Raw genomic sequence first — 19,767 nt, 5'->3', positions numbered from 1 at the left:
CTTCTGCTAGGAGATCATGTATGATCACTTGCAACTCCTGTACTTGACAACCTATTTGTTATCAATCATTTTGAAGTCCAGGAACCGTGCAACAAGGAATTTCTTAATTCCCGCATCCTTCATTTTATATTTCCGTTCAAGTGCCCCCCACAGTTCCTTTGATGTCTTGGTTCCACTATAGACATTATAGAGGTCGTCTTGGAGACCACTCAGAATATAGTTCCTGCAAAGGAAATCCGAATGTTTCCAAGCTTCTACAATAACGAAGCGGTCTTTGTCCGAAGTTCCCTCATGCACCTCAGGAGCGTCTTCGCTAGTGAACCGTTGTAGACATAAAGTGGTGAGATAAAAGAACATCTTTTGTTGCCACCGCTTGAAGTCATTGCCCGAAAATTTTTTGAGCTTCTCCGCCAGTGCCATCGTTGGCGGAGTATTTGTGCGACTTGATGTGGCAATGTTATTTGCCCCCACAGACCTTGTCGCATCCATCATTTGACTTTCAGTTGTCATTTTTTCTGTCACCACAAGACAGAAAACTTAGTATTTTGCAGAATACTATTTATAAAGTTTAATAACTTGAAACTCTTCTTCTTGTTTCTAGTTAACGATGAAGTTTTTATTACTTCGAATCGTCAACCGAGTGAACCTTAACTTATGATGAAGATTTTATGTCTTCTAATCACCAGTTTAATTCAAGCGGAGTAGAAAGCCTAAGCTTTAATCTCCAAAAACAAGCAATACCGATTCTATAATAGAATTATTTCCTTAAGATTGTTATATTTTCCACAATATGATTGGGTATGCAGAATCTGTATATTGCAACAACTTCAACTCGAGTTCATGTATAAACAAGAACACAATGAAGTATTAAATACCCTCAACACAAGATCAATATGACCTTTCAAAGAGGTGTATTTATTTTTCAGAAAAATAAGATGAAGTAGAAATGAATAAGGCCAAGTCGTCCGAATTCATGAAGTTTCCTTAAGGAAATAATTCCCCTCACTGTACCCGAGGTTGTGAAATTTTTTCTCCCAGGATAAAATGGCCTTCAATCCGACTATATCGGTACCTCAAATAGGCAGATTCTACGAACGCACTGAATGATTTAATGATCACACAGAATAGTTTTTTCAAGAGAAGAAGAAGATTTTATAATCTGAAATTTCTGTAATTTCTACCTCAAATCTGTGGATGAAAACCAGGTTATTTATAGCCACAAGATGCCTCTTCAGAAAGGTGGCATTGGTTCAATTCAAAGGTGTGTGTCTTTTCCTGAAAATGCATGTCTGTTTACTTAAACCATTACAGTAATTTTCTGAAACAATACACCATTTCGTGAAACAATGCATCAATTCGAAACAATGCATCACTTCGTTGAAGAGTTGCATCTGTTTGAACCAATGTATCAGTTTAGGAAATATAGTTTCAAAAATCTACAGTAGTTTAGTTGAAACAGAAACAGTGCAGTGAATAAATGCAGTGCAGTTCAGAAACATTGTATCTGTTACTGCATGCATGTATATATTAATGGAGTATATCAAATACTATTTTGAAATTTATTTCTGTCAAGTAAAATTTGTCCAAAAAGATAGATCTCATTGATCCAAAGCCGAAGCCGAAGTCGAGAGAGCGACGACAACGACGGCGCAAGGCATCATTTATTTCTCACCTCACTTGTCATGTGGAGTAAGTGTTTCTCAATATAAACACTCTCAAGTTCTCTTCTTCCACCAATGTGGGAGAAAGAGTAAACTTGCCAATTTTTTAGTACACTTTCCATTTTGGTGTAAACTCAATTTTTCTCTTCCACTTGATTTCTCCATTTTCCATTCAATACACATATAGAACCCAACATAATGTACGCAGTTCATATTACTACTTCAAATATGAAGTAGAGAGACCGTTTTCGATAGACCTTTAGCTTGACACCAAATAATGGTAGTAACACAGTAGCAGAAATAAGATTATTATAAAATAATACCACCAATAATTTATCTGAAACCACAAACACCACCTAAAAACTCCAAGAACAAAACACTGCACGTGAAACGCTGCAACTACTAGCCCCCATCCTACTAACCTCTTTCTATTTAGAGTCATGTCTCTCGATATGATGTAATTGCTTCATATCATGTCTGGAAAAACCCTTTCAATATTTCTTTGGTCTACCTCTATCTTACTTGAATTCATTCATAACCAACTTTTCACACGCCGCATTAGGTCGGTCATTCATGCTCCTCCTCATCATGTGTCCGAATTAATCCCAACCTCACTTCATGTGTTTATCAACTTATTGTTGATCATTTGATAAAAATAAAAATAGCAGCTAACCAAAAGAATAGTACTATTATAAAATGAAACGCAATATTTATAACATAAGATTGATTCCAGAAAAAACTTAGAAAATATATTATTGAGAGATGCTTCTGTATAATAAATTGGGACTACATGAGTACGGCGGCCTATGAATAACGTTGAAAATACTTTCTGGTTATTGGCTTTGCTACGTGCACCTCAGGGGTTAAATCGAATCTACAGAAACTTGAGGGACAGTCTATGTAATTTTCATAATTCCTTGAATACAATAATACTAATAATACTAAGATCAATCATATTATATTACTTATATAGTTTTTATCGAATGTCTAAAATAAAGCAGCACATCTACTTTTGTCAATTTGCAGGTTGAGCCAACGAGATTCTTCTTAGTCGGAAGTAACCATCACTACTACAAACGCCATTCTTCCACTCCGACGAGGTAGCCGGAAAACTAGAAAACTCCGGCCACAATTCCTGCCGGCGTCCGGCGATACAAACGCACCATAACCTGATCTACTACTACTTAGATTGGATGTGGTTTGTAAATTTTATCCCTTATACAATTTTTTACAATTATAAAATAAATTTAGGTATGAAATTATACATGCACTGTTACTCAAATTCTGTTTTTGCTCATTTTACTGTTGTTTTTTAAGAAATATTTGGTAGTTGCAAATTGTTTATTCATGGTAAGATGTAAGATTCGAGAGTTTGTAGGGCTAGGTAATTGACTAGAAGAGGCAACTGTAGTATTGTTGTTTCATTCATTATTTTTTTTCACAGTATTTGTTTTTTGGTTGGGGTCAGGGAATTTTGGAGAAGGCATAAGAGGAAGGTATATGTTACATTTGGAGTTCTTGGAAGTGGTTACCTTTTGTATAAGCTGTATGACGGACACAGGCGACGACTCGCTGATCTAGAGAGGGAACTCGCGGATGAGAAGAGTAATGAGGAACTCATTAGATCCCAGTTAAGATTTTCTCCTTTTATTGTTTATTTTCCTGAAAAGGAAGGTGTAGTGTTAGAGTTATATTATGCTCAGAGTTATTTGTCTCATCTGTAGGATCAAGGAACATTTCGAGAAAATCCAAACAATAGCTAATTCAACAACATTACCCCATGTAATGCGATATTTAAGTAGTCGAATAGATGAAGAATTGGACCTTACGCACTTGATGGAGAGGCTGGTTAAAGGGAAAGACGAGCCAAATTCTCTGACTGCTGCAGAGAAACTGGAGCTATGGGACAGACTCAAAATTTTAAGTATGGATGGACATGTGCACCTGTATAGTTTGCTTTAAATATTTATGTACAGTTGTTAGCTTATGATGTTGTCTTGTGCCCATCCAGATTTTACCAGAATAGTGTTGTCTCTTTGGGTGACCACAATACTAAGCTTATACATTAGAGTTCAAGTCAACATATTAGGGAGGCATCTTTATATCGATACTGCACGTGGCCTTGGAAGCTCTATTCAATTTGTAAGAACTACTTCTTCTTACTTGACATGACTATGATTCTATCTTGCAGTTATTCAGATTGTTGTATGTAGAATGTCTTAAAGTTAGAAGCATTGCATCTAGATGGCTCTGATTCTCCAGACTGTCCAACAATATAATATGAGAGTAAGGGTAAGGCCCAACATCCCCTTTGATAAATGTCGCACAAATACAGTTGTTAAGATGAACATAGGGTCATGCATGAAGAGACAAAATTAGAATTATTATAGATAATGGAGAGAGTTGAACGAAGGAGAAACAGGTTGATTGGGCTAATCATAAATGAAACTGGCAGTTAAATAAGTGAGGATTATAAGGCTCAACCTTGGACAATGGGCATACTAAAGGAATTCAAATACTGTTGTCTTAGAAGTTGCACAAATGAAGTATTTAGCCCAATATGGTGGACAGTCTGGAAAGAAAGGAACTCTAGATGTTTTGAGAATATAGAAAATAGTATACAACAGATCAAGGTGAATTGTATCTTGATCCTGTGTTTTTGGTGTAATCAGTTTTATTCTAATGATCCTGTCACTATTATTGATGTACTAGACTCATTATAGACATAGGATCATAGAGCTAGGTGAATCCTTTTGTAAATATGATTTCAGAACCTTCTTAGTACTGATCTGTTTCTTGAAATATATACTAACGTTACCCAGTTTCACAAAAAAAAATAGATGAAGTATTTATCCGATAACGAAAGGAGGCATGATACCCCTTATCGCTTACCTCATTGTAATCTTTGTTGTTTTTTATTAGGGAGGCAGAATAGATTGGTTCTTCTTTTGAGCAGACGACATTGGTACCCTGGCACCTCTTTGTATAGGGAATAATTTGTCCATAAATGGGAAGACTTGTGACAATCTGAACGTATTGTACCAAGTATAACAAAAGAAATTCAGAAAGTAGCTAGGGAAAGGAGTGAGGGACGGCAAAGGTACCAGAACAAAAACTACATGACATCTGTACATTAAATGATAGCCTAATTATTATTAATTATTAAGGTGGTCTCCAAACTGGCTCGGCTTGGGGCGATGTTCTAGCTGTGATGAAGCCGGAGATTACTGTTACATACAAAGAAAGCTCAAGCCTAGAAAGCTGGATGGTGTCAATGATGCAATAAATTCTCCATGCTTCCCCTTACGTTACTCAATCTGGACAAGCCAGTAGATGTAGTTGTCGATCTTTCCTAGCCTGGAGTGAATATCGATCAAGAACCAACTAGAGAAGATAGGAACAACGTTGTTGGCTGAGTTGATTGCAGTGTGTGAAGGTTCAACAAAAATTTGGTCTAGTATGAAGGTCCATCTTTCTGTGAATAGAGGATAGAACCTTCTTATAGTCGGAAGGCTAGATATTCCTCTTAGTCAGAAGCGATATATGTTGAAGAAGCCATTAGAGAAGAAGGGTTTAGCAGATCTTTCTAAGGAAACCTAAGAAGAATGAATGAGTTAATTGCCATGACAAGGATTTCTGATTGTGGGAGGAGAGCACCAGAGGCGAACCCAAGATTTGAAGAGTACGGGTGCACCTTTATCATAACATAAGCGCTCGAGAATCTTCCAATGACGATTGAGGGATAGTGTCGTGTCTGATTGACTGATTAGTAAAGGCTTAAGCAATGATGAAAATACAAATATATAGGCCAAATATGGGTTTTAGGATAATATATAAACCTTAACTCCTTATAGATAAATTAGTGCAGTAGCGCAGTGGTTAAGGGTGGGTTGTGTAAGCAAAGAGGTTGCAGGTTCGATTCCACACTACTACTTTTGTTGTTAAAAATTAATAACACAAAAAATAAAAAAAGGAGACTTGAACCTGGATTCAATCCCAGGTCACATCTGCGGGAAACAACATTGAGAACCAGCGCACCCAAAGTACTATTGTATTCTTTAGGGTGCACATAATTTATATAACAGTTTCTTAAGGTATATGCATGTACGTATACACAACTTTTTCCGAACTTACCGGGTGCACGTGCACCCCCACCCTAACACGTGGGTCCGCCCCTGGAGAGCACGATTGGTGAAATGTAGGAAAAATAATCTGAAGTAACAATATTATAAACTCTAGAAATCACTTGAAGGAATGGAAATGCCACAACTCCTATGAGAGCTTAAAGAAGAAATTAACTAGTCGCCCTAAAAGATTGCCTACGATATTCGAACTTGGTGTTTAAATAGGAGTACAACTTAGGGTAGAGGGGCAGACTCATTATCAGTCGAGTTTCGAACTACACCATGACTCTTGGGAATTTCTCGGTTAGTAAAAACAGAGGGAGTGCAACTCTTCAACCTACTAAGTTTACGGCTAAAGGGTGTAATGGATGCAATGTTTTAATGTTACATTTGGACTTGAACTGTAAAGAACTTGGGATTCTTCGAGTTTGCTTTGGATGCCTGACTTGAATCATGGTCTATTGGATCACTTAACCATGATTGAACATGAAGTAACTCAGTGATACTGGACCATACAAATATTCCACCTTGAAACGGTTAGCCGAGTAGTTAAGCATGAAATGAGACTATCGAGCAAGCAAGCAACCACTTGAACAACTCGTTTTGTAAGTACTTGAGCACGACAAGAAAGTGATTTGGGCTGTCAACAGTAAATTGCGCCAGTTATAAGTATTCTTGTACGTAGAGCGAACATCAAATAAAATACAACACAGGTTACTCCCTAAAGATCAGTTCTCTTTTTTTTTTACAAGCATTTACATTCTTCCTTTACTTGCTTTAATCATGTCGATTATACCTTAGTCTGCTTGAGAACAATCCTCACTTTGTTATTCCAGGATGAAGCTGATCTAATTGACAGAGATGATGAGCAGCAGTTTCTAGCCAGTGCAGACTATCTTACCAATGTTGGCCTGCCTGCCTTGATTTCAAGTTTTGAAACTGCAGCATCTGAAGTTCTAAAAGGGTAGGTCCCTTACTTCGTCATATACTATGAATTAACTGTGCCACATTATGTTACTTCGTCATATACAATGAGTTAACTGTGCCGCATTATGTCACCTTTTGTAGTTTTACCACGTAAGACAGTAAAAGTTAGATGCACCATTCTTTTCTTTTTAAGAGTTTCCAATAAAGGATGTTTAGTTGGAAGCCAATAGACATAAAAGCACTAACTATTGAGCAAGGAGTCTTTTGAGTTATCAAAATGTCTGATTATTCACTGCCAACCTCCCTAATCCAATGGACAAATGAAAAGGGTCAAATCATCCCTCTCCGTGTATGGGCTTAATCAAACCTTTAACCTGCATTTAAAGCCCCAGGAACAAAGAAGCCATACCCATGCAATCCTAGGTCATATAATGGATATTACATTGGACCATGCAGGACTGATGGGCGTTCACTAAGAAAATGTCTCTGAATCAATTCGTGGTACAAAATCACATGCTATTCGGAAGGAAAAATGTGTTGGAACATTGTCCTCCTGGAGTTAAAACATTTTAGTGGAAGACATGATTGACCTTCTTAAACCATATGATTGCATATATACATAATTTGTATTTGAAATAAGCTATTTCTTGCCAAAATGTGTCTCTTAAAAATTTCTCGTTATCTGGTTTGCAGAAAACAGTTGAAGGATTTTTTCAACACAACTGTACTTCATGATACCATTCTGCAGATATTGGACAGCTTTCTGAGCATGGGACATCCTTATCACTGGATGGGTTTTTTGATGCCAGAGCCAGCTAAACTATTTAACTCTTCTGCTACCTCTAGCAGTGATAATACAGACCCTTCGCCTGCATCCAAATTTGAACAACTTATGCTGGAGGCACGGGCCGTTTTGTCAAGGTATTTTTGGTTGCTTTTCCATTGTGTTGCAAAACAAGATTCAGCTTGGTATACCAAGTTCTTCACTATATTATGGTGCAAAAATTTTATAATAGTTAAGGTACTAGGGGAATATTAATCTGGAATCTGAAAAGCAACTGTGTTCTTTGAGATTTTCTCGATATCAAGTTGAAAACCCAAATTTTGACATCTTTTGTTGCTCTGGAGCACATAGTGGAAATATTTTCACCTTTTCATGCTGCTTTGGGCACAAGGAAAGTGACTGAACTCCCCACCCCCACCAAAAAAATAAAAGAAGGAATATATATTAAAAAGGCAAAAACGATGAAAGGAGCTAACTGTTGTGCTCCTTGTAAAGATAAGTTTAGAACTCAATGCAGCAGAAAAGCAAAATGTCTTCAAACTTCCTGACAGCATTCAATATTTGACAAACTTCCAAGTATTTGTTTCGCATATTAATTCTCTTTGGCAACTCTGATGGTTGACTACTATCCTTTTGTTGGGCAGCTCTGAATTTGAGAATATTCTGGATATGTCACTTAAAACAGTGGTGGATGTGATGATGGAAGACATAAGGGTCCTCTGTGGAGAAACAAATTTAAAAGTAGGCATTCCATTAGCTAAACTTCTACCACGACTTGCTCATATGAGTCGCATCCTGCTTGAAGAACCCACTAGGGACAGATATATACAAATTGTCCAAGACATGCCAGAAGTAGAAATGTTCTTCACCTTGTTATATGCAAGCACACCAGCTTCATAGTGTTAAAGAGTGTTGTATTTCTTGTGTAGCTTCGGCGTTGGCATGGATTTAAAAGATTACATATGGTAGCTTTTTAGTTTAGTTTGTTAAGGGTTAAAATTTGGGCAAAAATAAGAAAGCTGAAGATTTTCTGGTGAACTTTCATTCTTTCTCGAGTACCCAAAGCTCAGTATTAACTTATTATGTAGCCTGATTATTTCATCAGCTGAATTAATGCTTTAACGTTGCTATAAAAGCGTGTGACTTGGTTCTTCCCTAGCTTAGTTGAATTCTTTTGTGTGTACTGACTTGTGCTTTTGTTTCTATGCTTGAATGTTAAGATTAGCAAGTGTGTTAATAAGATCAGTCTGTATATAAATTTGAAACGCCCTTGTTGTTTTGGATTTTAGTATTTCTTTTATATGCTTAGAAGTACCTTAGTTTCACTTTCAAGGATGTTGGAACTCAATTTATTGATGAATGAACATAACAACACAGAAGAAAAGGATAAAAAAACATTGTGCAGTTACATTCTGACTGGAACAAAATTTGTAAGTAAAAATACTAACTTGTGAATTACAAAACAATGTAGCATGTAGAACAACCGTGAAAATGGGAAAAAATAGCTTTCCTGTTTACTGTTGTGTTTGCTAACCTGGTGGAATGTTTGTCATCAGTCTTTCATGATGGTGGTCTACAGGCCAGCCAATATTGTGCAGCTCGACTATTACACACCAAAAGAGCTATTGGTAACTTTGCCTAGTAATGCTTCAGCAAATGAGAAGGAATCACTAGTAGTAATTTTGCCTCGAGATTTGAACCGATTCTCCTCTCATTTCATTGATCGCTAAGAGTGATTAGCTTATTGATGATGGAAGGAAACCCTTCGGTCCAAGAAAAGGCGGGGGGAAAACTGAGCTCAGCTCCTGCATCATTGGAGCAAGAACATGTCATCTTATTCGTCTGCTTTGATGTAATTCTCACAAACCAATGATACAGCAGCAAGATCAGTCCCATTAACCCACCTTGGCTTGGACGGAACACTTTCCTTCTCTCCTCTGCAAGCACACCAGCTTCATAGTGTTAAGAGTATGTTGTATTTCTTGTGTAGCTTCGGCGTAGGCATGGATGTAAAAGATTACATATGGTAGCTTTTTAGTTTAGTTAAAGGGTTAAAATTTGAAGATTACATATGGTAGCTTTTTAGTTTAGTTAAGGGTTAAAATTTGGATAAAAATAAGAAAGCTGGAAGATTTTCTGGTGAACTTCCATTCTTTCTTGAGTACCCAAAGCTTTTAGTATTAACTGATTATGCAGCCTGATTATTTCATCAGCAGAATTAATGCTTTAACATTGCTTTCCAAGTGCAACTTTGTTCTACCCTAGCTAAGTTGAATTCTTTTGCATGTATTGACTTGTGCTTTTGTTTCTATGCCTGAATGTTAAGATTAACAGGTGTGTTGATATAGATCAATCTTTGCAAAACTTGAAACATCTTTTTTTAATTGTAGTATTTGTATATGCTTAAAAGTACTTTAGTTTCAAGGATGTTGGGGCTCCAGTGATTGATGCATGCAGGATAAAGATTGATATATACAATCATGAAAGTATGAACATAAAGAGAGAAGAAAATGGAAGTATTCTCTTCCCATTTTCATTGATTACACATCCTTGCTTGCTAAGAGTCATTAGCTTATTGATGACGTGAAAATTCCAAAGACATTATACCTTGATATCGTCAACTGATGGACCCTATGTATTGGTAATGTTGTTTTGTCTCTCACAATTTGTACAAGTACCTTGTGGTTTGATCGACCATTCATTGTATGAACAAATGAACATGTTAATTGGCAAATACATCATACATGATCCATTGATGGTGATTTTTTCTGTGCATGAGAGAATGGAAGGGAACCCTTCAGTCCAAGAAAAGGAGGCGAAAAACCGAGCTCAGCTCCTGCATCATTGGAGCAAGAACATGTCCAAGGATCTGCTTTGACATGCTCACGAACCAATGATTCAGCAGCTAAGGTCAGTCCCAATAAGCCACCTTGGCTTGGACAGAACAGTTCCCTTCTCTCCTCTCTTCCTCACTTGTCATATTGTTCGACTAAACACGAAATTTAAAGGGGGGGAAAAAGTATTAAGAAGCAGTGCTTTCACATGTTGTTGCCTGATTTTGAGGAATACCTTCCGTGTCTTCATTTCATATCATAAAGTGTGTCTGCCTACTCTCTTTGTATGGTTTTGTTAATTACTCCATGTCCCATTGTCCCCCCAATCTTTATATTTACATCAAGACAGGGCGAAATTAATGATGTTGAATTCTATATTTCCTACTCGTCATTCTTTGGAATCTTTATGCTTTGCGGCAGACAAGGTCACCTAGCAGCTTAACCATTTTGCTTATTAAAGACAGCGACTCTCAATTAAACGAATTTTCTTCATGGCTTAATAGGCTATAGCAGCAAAATTTGACTTAATAGGCTTTGGTCTAGGAATTTAATTTGAGCTACACAAAATAAACTAGGACACTTCTAAGTTCCTACCATCTTGATTCACTTTTTGCATTTATCACAAATACAAATTCATTTTACTTTTATTATTCAAAAATCTTAGACGAATAGACGTCAAGATATTCTAACATATATAATCAATAAAGATCGATTACTTTTAAAGTGTATTAAGTACTTTTTAACCGAAAGAAGTGAAGAGAGAACTCAATAATGCAATCGGAAAGAAAACAGAGGTGTAATTGTAGTGTTTTGCATGCCAATATAATTTCCAAATAGATGAGCATTCAACTAATCTATTTTTTTATTTGGTAGAAGTGATTTACATGCCAACTAATCTTCATTTAAGTAACTTTACCATCACCAATGTTTACGTTAGTTGCCAATGCAATAATAATAATAATAATATTAATAATAGAAAGTTATCAGAGTGCAAAATAATATTACTCGTCTGTCTACTGATTGAGGATGGTCTAGTCACGAACTCAACTATCCATTCTTCTTCTCTTGATTTTGTATGACAACACCATTAATAAATTGATCTAAAACTAGTTAGAATGGGCTATATAAATTCTTAATACTGTTTTAAAATTAAATCAAAAGATGAATAATATGAGCAATAAAGTAGACAAAAATATTGAGAAGAGAAGACAAGAAATGAGAGTAATCTTTCAAGCATTTATAATATGAATTTTATGCCTCTATTTATAGCATAACACACAGTCATATAAAAGATTGTCATAAACATAACATTAATTACGAAGGTTATGAGGAGATTAAAAGATGCAAGACCATAAATATGACATCCATCATAAAAGTTAAGGAGTAAGAATTACACCCCATAATAATGTATAAAGTAGTGAATGAGTAAATATTTTATAATAAATACTACTACTGTACTATTTGACTTTATTTAGCCCGATTTTTTTGTAAGAGAAAGAAAATTCTATTGAGAACATGTGATATATTTTTACAAGGGTAATATTGGAAGATAAAGAAACACGTATAAAAGGAAAAAGTAAAGAACATTACTCCCTCCTTCCTTTGAGAGCTGGTAACTCACTACTCCCTTATTCCACACCGGTACGAAGCTCCTAGCAACAATGGCGACAAAAGACGGCGACGTTTTGATGCTAGAAGCGCCGCCCGAGTCTCGGCCGACGGTATCGAGTAGTGCAGAAGTAATAGATGCTTTGCCGTACATTGACGAGGAGTACGGTGATCCTAACGTGAAAGAAGAGGTAGACCGTTTAATCGAAGAAGAGATGCGCCGCAGCTCCAAAAAACCTTCCGATTTCCTCAAAAATCTACCTCCTCTTCGTAAATTCAACTTTGAGGTTTCAATTTATACTTGCCTATTCTTCTATGTGAATTTCTAGGGTTTCATTTTTTGAATACTTATTGATTTATATAAGTAGTACTCTCTCTGTCCCAATTTGCGTCACACTGTGGGAATTTATTGACCGGAATTCTTTATTTGACTTTTAAATATTTCAAGTTGTTGTTTGTTATGATAAGTGTTCAAATATACTCCCTCCTTCCATTTTTACTTGTCACATTCGCTTCACGAGAGTCAATTTTACTAATCTTCAGAGCTAAATTGATTGGATTAATTCAATATTTTAAATATAGATGTTCAATAGATATACCAAAAATACCATAAGCTGCAAGTTTTCTCATATTAGTATGATGGAAAAAGGCATCTTAAAATGATGATCAAAGTTCATACAGTTTCACTTTTGGGAAGCGAAACGTGACAAGTAAAAATGGAAGGAGGGATTATAAATTTTCTATCTCCAATTCACAGTCAAAAGTTTAGAAGTTTGAATCTCGAAATTTCATCAGTGCCACATAAATTGGAACAGAGGGAGTAGTTTTGTTGGAGGAAAAGAAATTGCTACTTTGCATTGAATTGTGTTGATTTTGATAACTGTTTGATGAGGCTGTGGTTTTTTGCTTGTGTAATGAATGGATTGGTTTTAGAATCACCCGATGCTTGCGAGGGAATATGAGAGGGTGAGAGCTGGAAAGCCTCCAGGACAGATAGATACTTCACGATACGGACTTGAGGTGCCGCCCGTGAACAAACGTAATGATGAAACTGCATGGAAGCAAGCGCTTCAAAAAGCTCAGCGTTTACTACAGCATCAAGTAATAAGGTAGCCTTCTTGTAATCAATGATATATAATCGTGGTTCTAAGTTTAAGCTCGTTTTTTCTATATGGATTATACAAAAGAACACTATTTATGTCATAATTGGTATTGGGGGGGGGGGGACATGAGGTGATAATCTTTGTTGGTAGGAAGAAACTTTTCATATCAATTCCTCAATAATCTTGTGTGCAGAAATAAAGTCTGTAGGACTACAAGGTTTCGTAAAATAGATGTTGCAGTGAAGCATGATAAAAGAGTCCGTCTGCCAACGGAATAACTAAGATATGGTGATTGCACAATGCATTTTCCAAGTAACTTCTGAATAAAAAGATCTGTGTTTGTTTTGGCTTCTATATCAAATTGGGAAGCCTGCATGATATGTATAGTAAACAGAGTGCATGATATGCAGTGAAGCATGTTTGTATTTATTTCAATGAAATAAGATTCTGGAGAACATGTATATTTTCAGCCTCAGCAGCTCATATCCTAACAGAAGAAATGTGAATCTTGTGTCAATTTATTGCCAAAGTTTTACTTTTTTTTCGTGCTGTTAATAATCAGGAAATATTCCTCTTTACATCACAATGTTCTATCTGTATGTGGAGGCATCAAGTTGGCTGATACTGAAATATTCATACCATTGATATATTATGGTTAAAAAATTTCCCTTTTTTGTTGTGACTAAAGTGCTTATTGCTTCTGTAACCAAAAGTGAACCTTGATATTCTATAGGCTAGAAAATCTGGATCTAATGTCAAAGCATGGTTCTGATGTGTGGAAGCTGTATAATCAACAATTGGAGGCATTTTTAGCCAGGTTCTTCTTATTTTACTAATTTTGTATTTTTTATAGTACTCTGCTATCTCGTCCTTGCTTAGCAATTTTGTGATGCTGACCCCAACTTGATTGGGACAGAGACGTAGTTGTTGTTGTTTAGCTATTGCTGCTTCTGTCTTGGTATTATTTTACATGCTCCCTCTGTTCATTTTGTACAACAGTGCATGATTGGACGGGTCAAATGAAGAAAGTAAACTTTTGGCGCACACAGAAATACCCTTAGAATTGGTTATACATGTCATGGCATTTTGGCTACAAGAACATGTCAATCGAGATAAAATGATTAGTATTAAAAGAGTTTCCAACTATAGAAAGGTGTTAATTCATTTTGGAACAAAATAAAAAGGATGAATACCATTAAAAATGGGAAAAAAGGAGTAATAGATATTAGACTGAAAATCTAAGAAGTTTTCAGGCTTTGAACAAAATGACCTTGAAGACTATGTTAACTATTTTGGTCTTGGTTTCTATAGTAATTACTTTTGCATCAAAGTACGCAGGGACATGTTCTTTTTTTTTCTTTTTGAAAAGAAAAAGAACGTGATATGGTCAAACAATTGCCCTTCCCACTGCTGGTGCAATGCAATTCAAAAGGCAGAAGCTGAGTGTCTTCTAGTACTTTATGTTAGGAGGAGCTGGGAACATCTGGAACCAGTTTTGTTCAGTATTAATATGTCTCTTTACTTAAAGAGCATGATTCACTCGTCCTTTTCTCTGGTATTTCTGCATCCCTTCCATGCTGAATATCAAACTAATTTGCTGCAGAATGCAATCACAAGCTGTTGAACTGAAGAAAATGATAGAAACAGTAAACAGGGAAAGGAAATATCATCAGGTAAAGTATCTTCTATTACTACTGATCCATTGCTTTAGTGCCTTGCATTGTTCTTATTGATCTGTTCGCCGCCGCATAACAGCAAATGACTGCATATGAGCTTAATGCGTTGTCCATGCAATGGAGAGAGCTCTGTCTGAAAAATATAGAAATCCAATCTGCATGTGGGGAACTAGAAGACCAAATAGAACATCTGAAGAAGGAGGCTCAAGAAAGGTCTGTTTTGTATTGCATGTCATTTATGCCTTCTCTGGTTTTAGGCTAGTTTATAAGATATTAACCTTTTTATGGTAGGGGCTGGAATTTGGAGGCTAATGTTGAGAATGGCAAAATGTTGTATGCTGAATCATGAGGTATTGATTTTGCTATTTTTTTTATGCTTAATTTCTATCCATTGATTGGATTTGTTAGTCAATGATATTAACATGTCGGAGAAAATCAGATAAAAACATAAAATGAAAAGTATGGCAGGTACAAGGGTGAATTAGGTTGGAAGGAAATGGAAATGAATTAGGGGGTTAAAGTGAATGGGAAGTACAATCCAGGCAGTGCAGAATAGAAATAAAAGATTACAATTCTATACACTTAATAACCAATTGTGTGAGATGAAAGGAAAGATAAGACAGAGATGTTCAACTCTCTTAGCTTTAGAAGACACTAATTTGATGAAGTGAAACAAAAGGTGATAAGAGTGTACGATGATCTCCAATTTTCTGCAATTTTCTAACCTTTCTTAATTTCCCTCCAAAATCTAACTGATTTTCCAAAAAAGATTTCCATCATTTTTCTTTAATTTGCAAACATGAAAAAACAGATTTCTTGGAATTGTGTTTCCTTGGCAAAATTCAGGGTGCATGCTAGGTCTTATAAAGCCTTGTGGAGGAAGACAATTCTATTAGATTGGGTTCGGGGGGGATTTATCTCGAATCATGAAGAATGTAGGCAATGTTTCTTTCTTTCTCTTGTCAATTTCAAAGATGTGTGTGAGAAACAGCAGAACTAATGTTGTGAAGGGAATATGTAGGTGTAGGTACCCAGTAATCATGAAGATTTGCCGCTGCTGGACTTGGATGGAGAAGTTGGTCAAAGATTTGAAGAGCCATTGCTTTGCGATCATGGTGAGGAATGTGTCCAATGTGGAAAAAGTCACTGCTTGCCTCTGTATCTCCCATTACTCTCTGCTTGTGTTCAATTCCTTACAGCTATCTGACGAATAGTTAATATATGCCAGTCAATCAGTGATTTAAAGTTTGATCTTCTTTTTATTTTTCCCCTTGGATTCCTTTTTGTTGAATGAGAAAAGGAAACAAAGCAAGGCCCTCTCTCTGTCCTTTGAATCTACAAAATTTGTTTAGCTTCTCCGGACTCCCAATATGCTTTTGCGATGCGTACTGACATTGACAGGAAGAATGGAATCAGACTTCTATGGTGGAATCATTTCAGGGATGCTATATAACCACATCAAACCTACATCATGACATGCTATGTTTATCGAAATCTCTTGATGGAAAACACAAATTACTAGTAAGATCAGGTGCTTTGACAGTTCTGCTGAAAGCAGAGAGAGTTCATTAATTGACTCCAAATATATTCACGGGTAGAAAAATAAGCCCTTGAAAAGGTTATCTGCCCGTGTTTGGGTGAGTTGAGAAATTAAAACTTGGTAAGAGTTGGTTAGAATCAATCCAAGTAATTTTTGGGCAAGTAAACTGACCTGTTCAATTACTAACTTGGGCCATTTTGACTGGCTCAATTTCTTTCAATCTGTCCATTAGATGTGCCTGTAGGTATAATGATTATATGAAAGGTTATTATCCATCGAAAAGGAAACATCATGTTTTATATGATGTTTAGCTTGCCTAAATCTCATTTGGTAGTGAGCTGAGCCTAATCCATTTGGAGAAGGATGGGGATGGATAAGAACTTGATAATCTTGAGATTGGTTTAATTATTTTAAACTTATATATGTAACCAGGGAAAAAGTGTTTTAAGTTTAAACTTTCCACTAATACAGAAACAACTGCCATCTTTAATCCTTGATTTCTCCTTGGCGTTTCACCCTACTGAGTCCCGTTATAATGTTTCAATTATAATCGGGTTCACAATCACTAAATTAATTTCTTAATTGAAATACGTCTATCCATACAGCTATTGAATTTCCATGAGCCCAATAAACTACAATCTGCACCCACCATTGGCTGGGTAAGGGCGGAAGTACTAGCTATGGTTCAACCGATCGAATTCAATAACTTTAACTCAAATCTTATATAGATTAAGAAATCTATTAAACATGTATCTATCTCTATAATATATTAAAAGTGTGAAGACTCTTTGAATTTTTTGTCTTTCATTAAAATAATCCGCAGCAGACAATAGTATTTTTCACCTTTTTCTCAAATTTTTAATTATTATAATAATATTTAAAATAATAAGAACTAGAAAATATATTTTTAACTGGAAAAAGTATTATTGAGTCCAAATCATATTCTATTTAGGGAAGGTATGTAAAGTCCAAAACAAAGTCTGATATAATTATTTTTTTTTAACATAAACTGCACTTTTTTTGTGTTACTTTCTACAATTTTTAATTAAAGAGCTGCATGGTTCAAAAAAAAAAAAAAAACCTACAGACACCCAATTATTTCAGATAACACTTCTGTATGTGTCCCTAGATAGGGTCATTGCATCTCCTCAGAGCATTAAAAAGTTCATAAACAGAGTAGGTCGCTCGTATAATTTTCTAGTCACAATTCTCCTACTATTAGTTGACTATTGTGTTTCAGTGGACAAAAGCACAACGAAGGGATCAAAGAAGTCTGACAATCAATAAAGATATGATATACGTATATGTAGAGAGAGACACAGATAGATAAATGAAATGATAAGAGCGTGAAATATTTTCCACGTCAAATCAACGTGATTTCAAATCAAGTTTCAAATGGGCAAACTAATGTGAAGTGTTATACAATAGCTAGCATCACAAATCCAAAGAGTTTAATTATAAAACTAAATTTTTTAACAGAAATCATCTAGTAATATATCATACAATTGCATGAACCTCAACTATTTCACTGGATAATTTATTATTTTTCACTCAACGCAAATATCAAATACCTCTACTCAAATGTGAAGTAACGCGTCAAATATACTCCAACTCCTTAAGATTTTCTTCGGAAGCATCAATAGTAGGAAGTTTTATCCTATGTTGTTCTACGTTGTCATGATCTTTTCCAGAAGAGAAAACAAGGTAGTAATAATCATCTTGGCAATTACTAGCCAAGCTATAATGTTTTTGTCCTGCCGCGAAGCCACCAAGAAGTTGATATGATCTTTCTGATTGGTCCATGGTAACACAAAAATCATCACTACAAGCAGCAAGTTCAATTTGTGTTCTATAGATGAAATTCAAAACTTGTGAAATATCCTTCTCAAACTCATAAAATGGTCCATTTTCGAAGTTGAATTTTCGAAGCTTACATAGCCCTTCTCCCAATTCCATCATTGCTCCTTTGTGATTTTGGTTGAAGAGGTGATGGAATCCCACAGCACATTGAAGAATTCCATGAAGTAAAGTTCGACTTGGTTCTTGGGATTCGTTCCAAAGGGTTTCAAGAACGTCGTGACATCTGTCAGAGGTGGTAAAACGAACGCACTTCTCAGTAATTTGTTTAATCTAAAAATTACACAAATACACAACTTATGTTTTCAATATTATAAAAAATCCCAAATCCCTAAACATATTACAAAAATCTCAGCATATACACACAGGTTACAACTTTCAGAATTGGGCTTATTATTATTTGCATTAGGTTATTTATACTTGTTTAATCGGTTAAAATTTAAACGAATTGAATTGGGCTTATTTGCATAAGTTACAACTTTTTGAAGACATTATTTAAGTTCTGTTTCAATCAGCCTAGTGGCTTGAATTAGTGTCCAATAAAAGAAAAATTGATACCACTACTTTTAAAGGCAATATTTAGTCCATTGAACCAAGGAGTAACTTCAAAAAAGGTCAAAACGAATCTAAATAGCAACAAAACAAGTCAAAATAATGCAGACAAATTCAGACATACATTACCATATATTAAAAAAAAACTAAGCTAATATCGCAACTTTTTCAAAAAAAAATAGAAAAGGAAATGAGAATTGTCATATTGGACGGAACATGTATATGACCAAATCAATTTTGACCCAAGCAAACATGAGACACACGTTATTACAACAACATATCTTATGTAATTTCACAAATTGACACGTTATGTAATGAAGGATTTATTAATTTGACCAATCCATTTGTTACATTTACCTGTAATAATCTCTGCTATTAAAAAGTGCCACAGCTTCTTGGAAGTTGTAATTTTTCGAGTTAAGATTGTCTTCATCATCTTCGTCTTCTATAAAACTCCTTCGAGAAAAAAGACGGTAATTATATGATGATGTGGTGTATTTGATTTCCTTGAATTGATGATAATATTGGTTATGAAAATGAATCTTTGAGTATGAAAAATTAAAGAGTGAAGATACGTTAGCGAAGGATATTAGAGTTCGCTTGAATTTTGGGAGACTGATCGAAATGTTGTTAGCCATAGAAGAATGATTTTCTCTTTATTTTTCTATTTTAATTTGGTGTGATATAGTTTTTATTTGTGGTTGACTTTTTCTCACATTTCGAAATCAGTACAAAGCATATCCACACAATAGACAATTAATTAAGTCACTTAAAATTAAACACTGTAAATAAAATTTAACTATTGAGTAAATATATCAAAATTCTTATTAAAGTTTATGACCCAAATTTTGATAATCCAATCCTGAAAAGTTTGTCGTGCGATTCATGTTTGTGATTTTTTGTGGGGTCTGTGGTGATAGCGTACGCACGTATTATATATAAGTGTGATTTAGTGGATTATTTTTTGCGTGGTTCAACTACGTCATTGAGACTACAGCTCCTTCATTGTACTCCTCTCCATTATAGTGAAAATCCTCCTCCTCTGCCCGTGATTTTCCCGCAAGAATTTCCACATAAATCTGTGTGTCTTCTTCTTCTTCT

The 19,767-nt window shown here is 35.4% G+C and overlaps 3 protein-coding genes and 1 long non-coding RNA gene across 5 annotated transcripts; 2 read left to right on the top strand and 2 right to left on the bottom strand.

Moving 5' to 3' along the window:
• The first annotated feature begins 2,408 nt into the window (after positions 1-2,408).
• Positions 2,409-8,654, top strand: LOC107861908 (peroxisome biogenesis protein 3-2). The gene is made up of 8 exons (XM_016707291.2): positions 2,409-2,561; positions 2,688-2,859; positions 3,130-3,291; positions 3,386-3,585; positions 3,673-3,803; positions 6,622-6,749; positions 7,406-7,633; positions 8,141-8,654. Exons 2-8 carry the CDS (start codon positions 2,855-2,857, stop codon positions 8,394-8,396), a joined length of 1,110 nt encoding a protein of 369 aa, XP_016562777.1. The 5' UTR covers positions 2,409-2,561; positions 2,688-2,854; the 3' UTR covers positions 8,397-8,654.
• A 177-nt stretch (positions 8,655-8,831) lies between these two features.
• Positions 8,832-10,301, bottom strand: LOC124897239. The gene is made up of 2 exons (XR_007053970.1): positions 10,104-10,301; positions 8,832-9,433 (listed from the first exon to the last, which is right to left on the bottom strand). It is a non-coding gene; the product is annotated as an uncharacterized LOC124897239 (long non-coding RNA).
• A 1,554-nt stretch (positions 10,302-11,855) lies between these two features.
• LOC107861909 (pre-mRNA-splicing factor SPF27 homolog) lies at positions 11,856-16,029 on the top strand. 2 transcript variants are annotated; one of them, XR_001671877.2, is made up of 8 exons: positions 11,856-12,225; positions 12,872-13,047; positions 13,775-13,858; positions 14,645-14,714; positions 14,797-14,930; positions 15,009-15,067; positions 15,564-15,652; positions 15,739-16,029. XR_001671877.2 is itself a non-coding variant. In XM_016707292.2 (7 exons), exons 1-6 carry the CDS (start codon positions 11,992-11,994, stop codon positions 15,064-15,066), a joined length of 756 nt encoding a protein of 251 aa, XP_016562778.1. In that variant the 5' UTR covers positions 11,953-11,991; the 3' UTR covers position 15,067; positions 15,739-16,029. The 2 variants fall into 2 exon arrangements, 1 of the variants encoding a protein (XP_016562778.1); XM_016707292.2 differs by lacking the exon at positions 15,564-15,652 and having other exon boundaries at positions 11,953-12,225.
• Positions 16,030-17,584: 1,555 nt separating this feature from the next.
• Positions 17,585-19,347, bottom strand: LOC107865834. The gene is made up of 2 exons (XM_016712029.2): positions 19,024-19,347; positions 17,585-18,340 (listed from the first exon to the last, which is right to left on the bottom strand). Exons 1-2 carry the CDS (start codon positions 19,302-19,304, stop codon positions 17,854-17,856), a joined length of 768 nt encoding a protein of 255 aa, XP_016567515.1. The 5' UTR covers positions 19,305-19,347; the 3' UTR covers positions 17,585-17,853.
• Positions 19,348-19,767: the final 420 nt, after the last annotated feature.

The sequence above is a fragment of the Capsicum annuum genome, chromosome 3 (genome assembly GCF_002878395.1).
Source record: "Capsicum annuum cultivar UCD-10X-F1 chromosome 3, UCD10Xv1.1, whole genome shotgun sequence".
NCBI lineage: Eukaryota > Viridiplantae > Streptophyta > Magnoliopsida > Solanales > Solanaceae > Capsicum > Capsicum annuum.
Note: the sequence above shows the minus strand (reverse complement) of the source record. Positions and strands in the feature narration are given on the sequence as shown.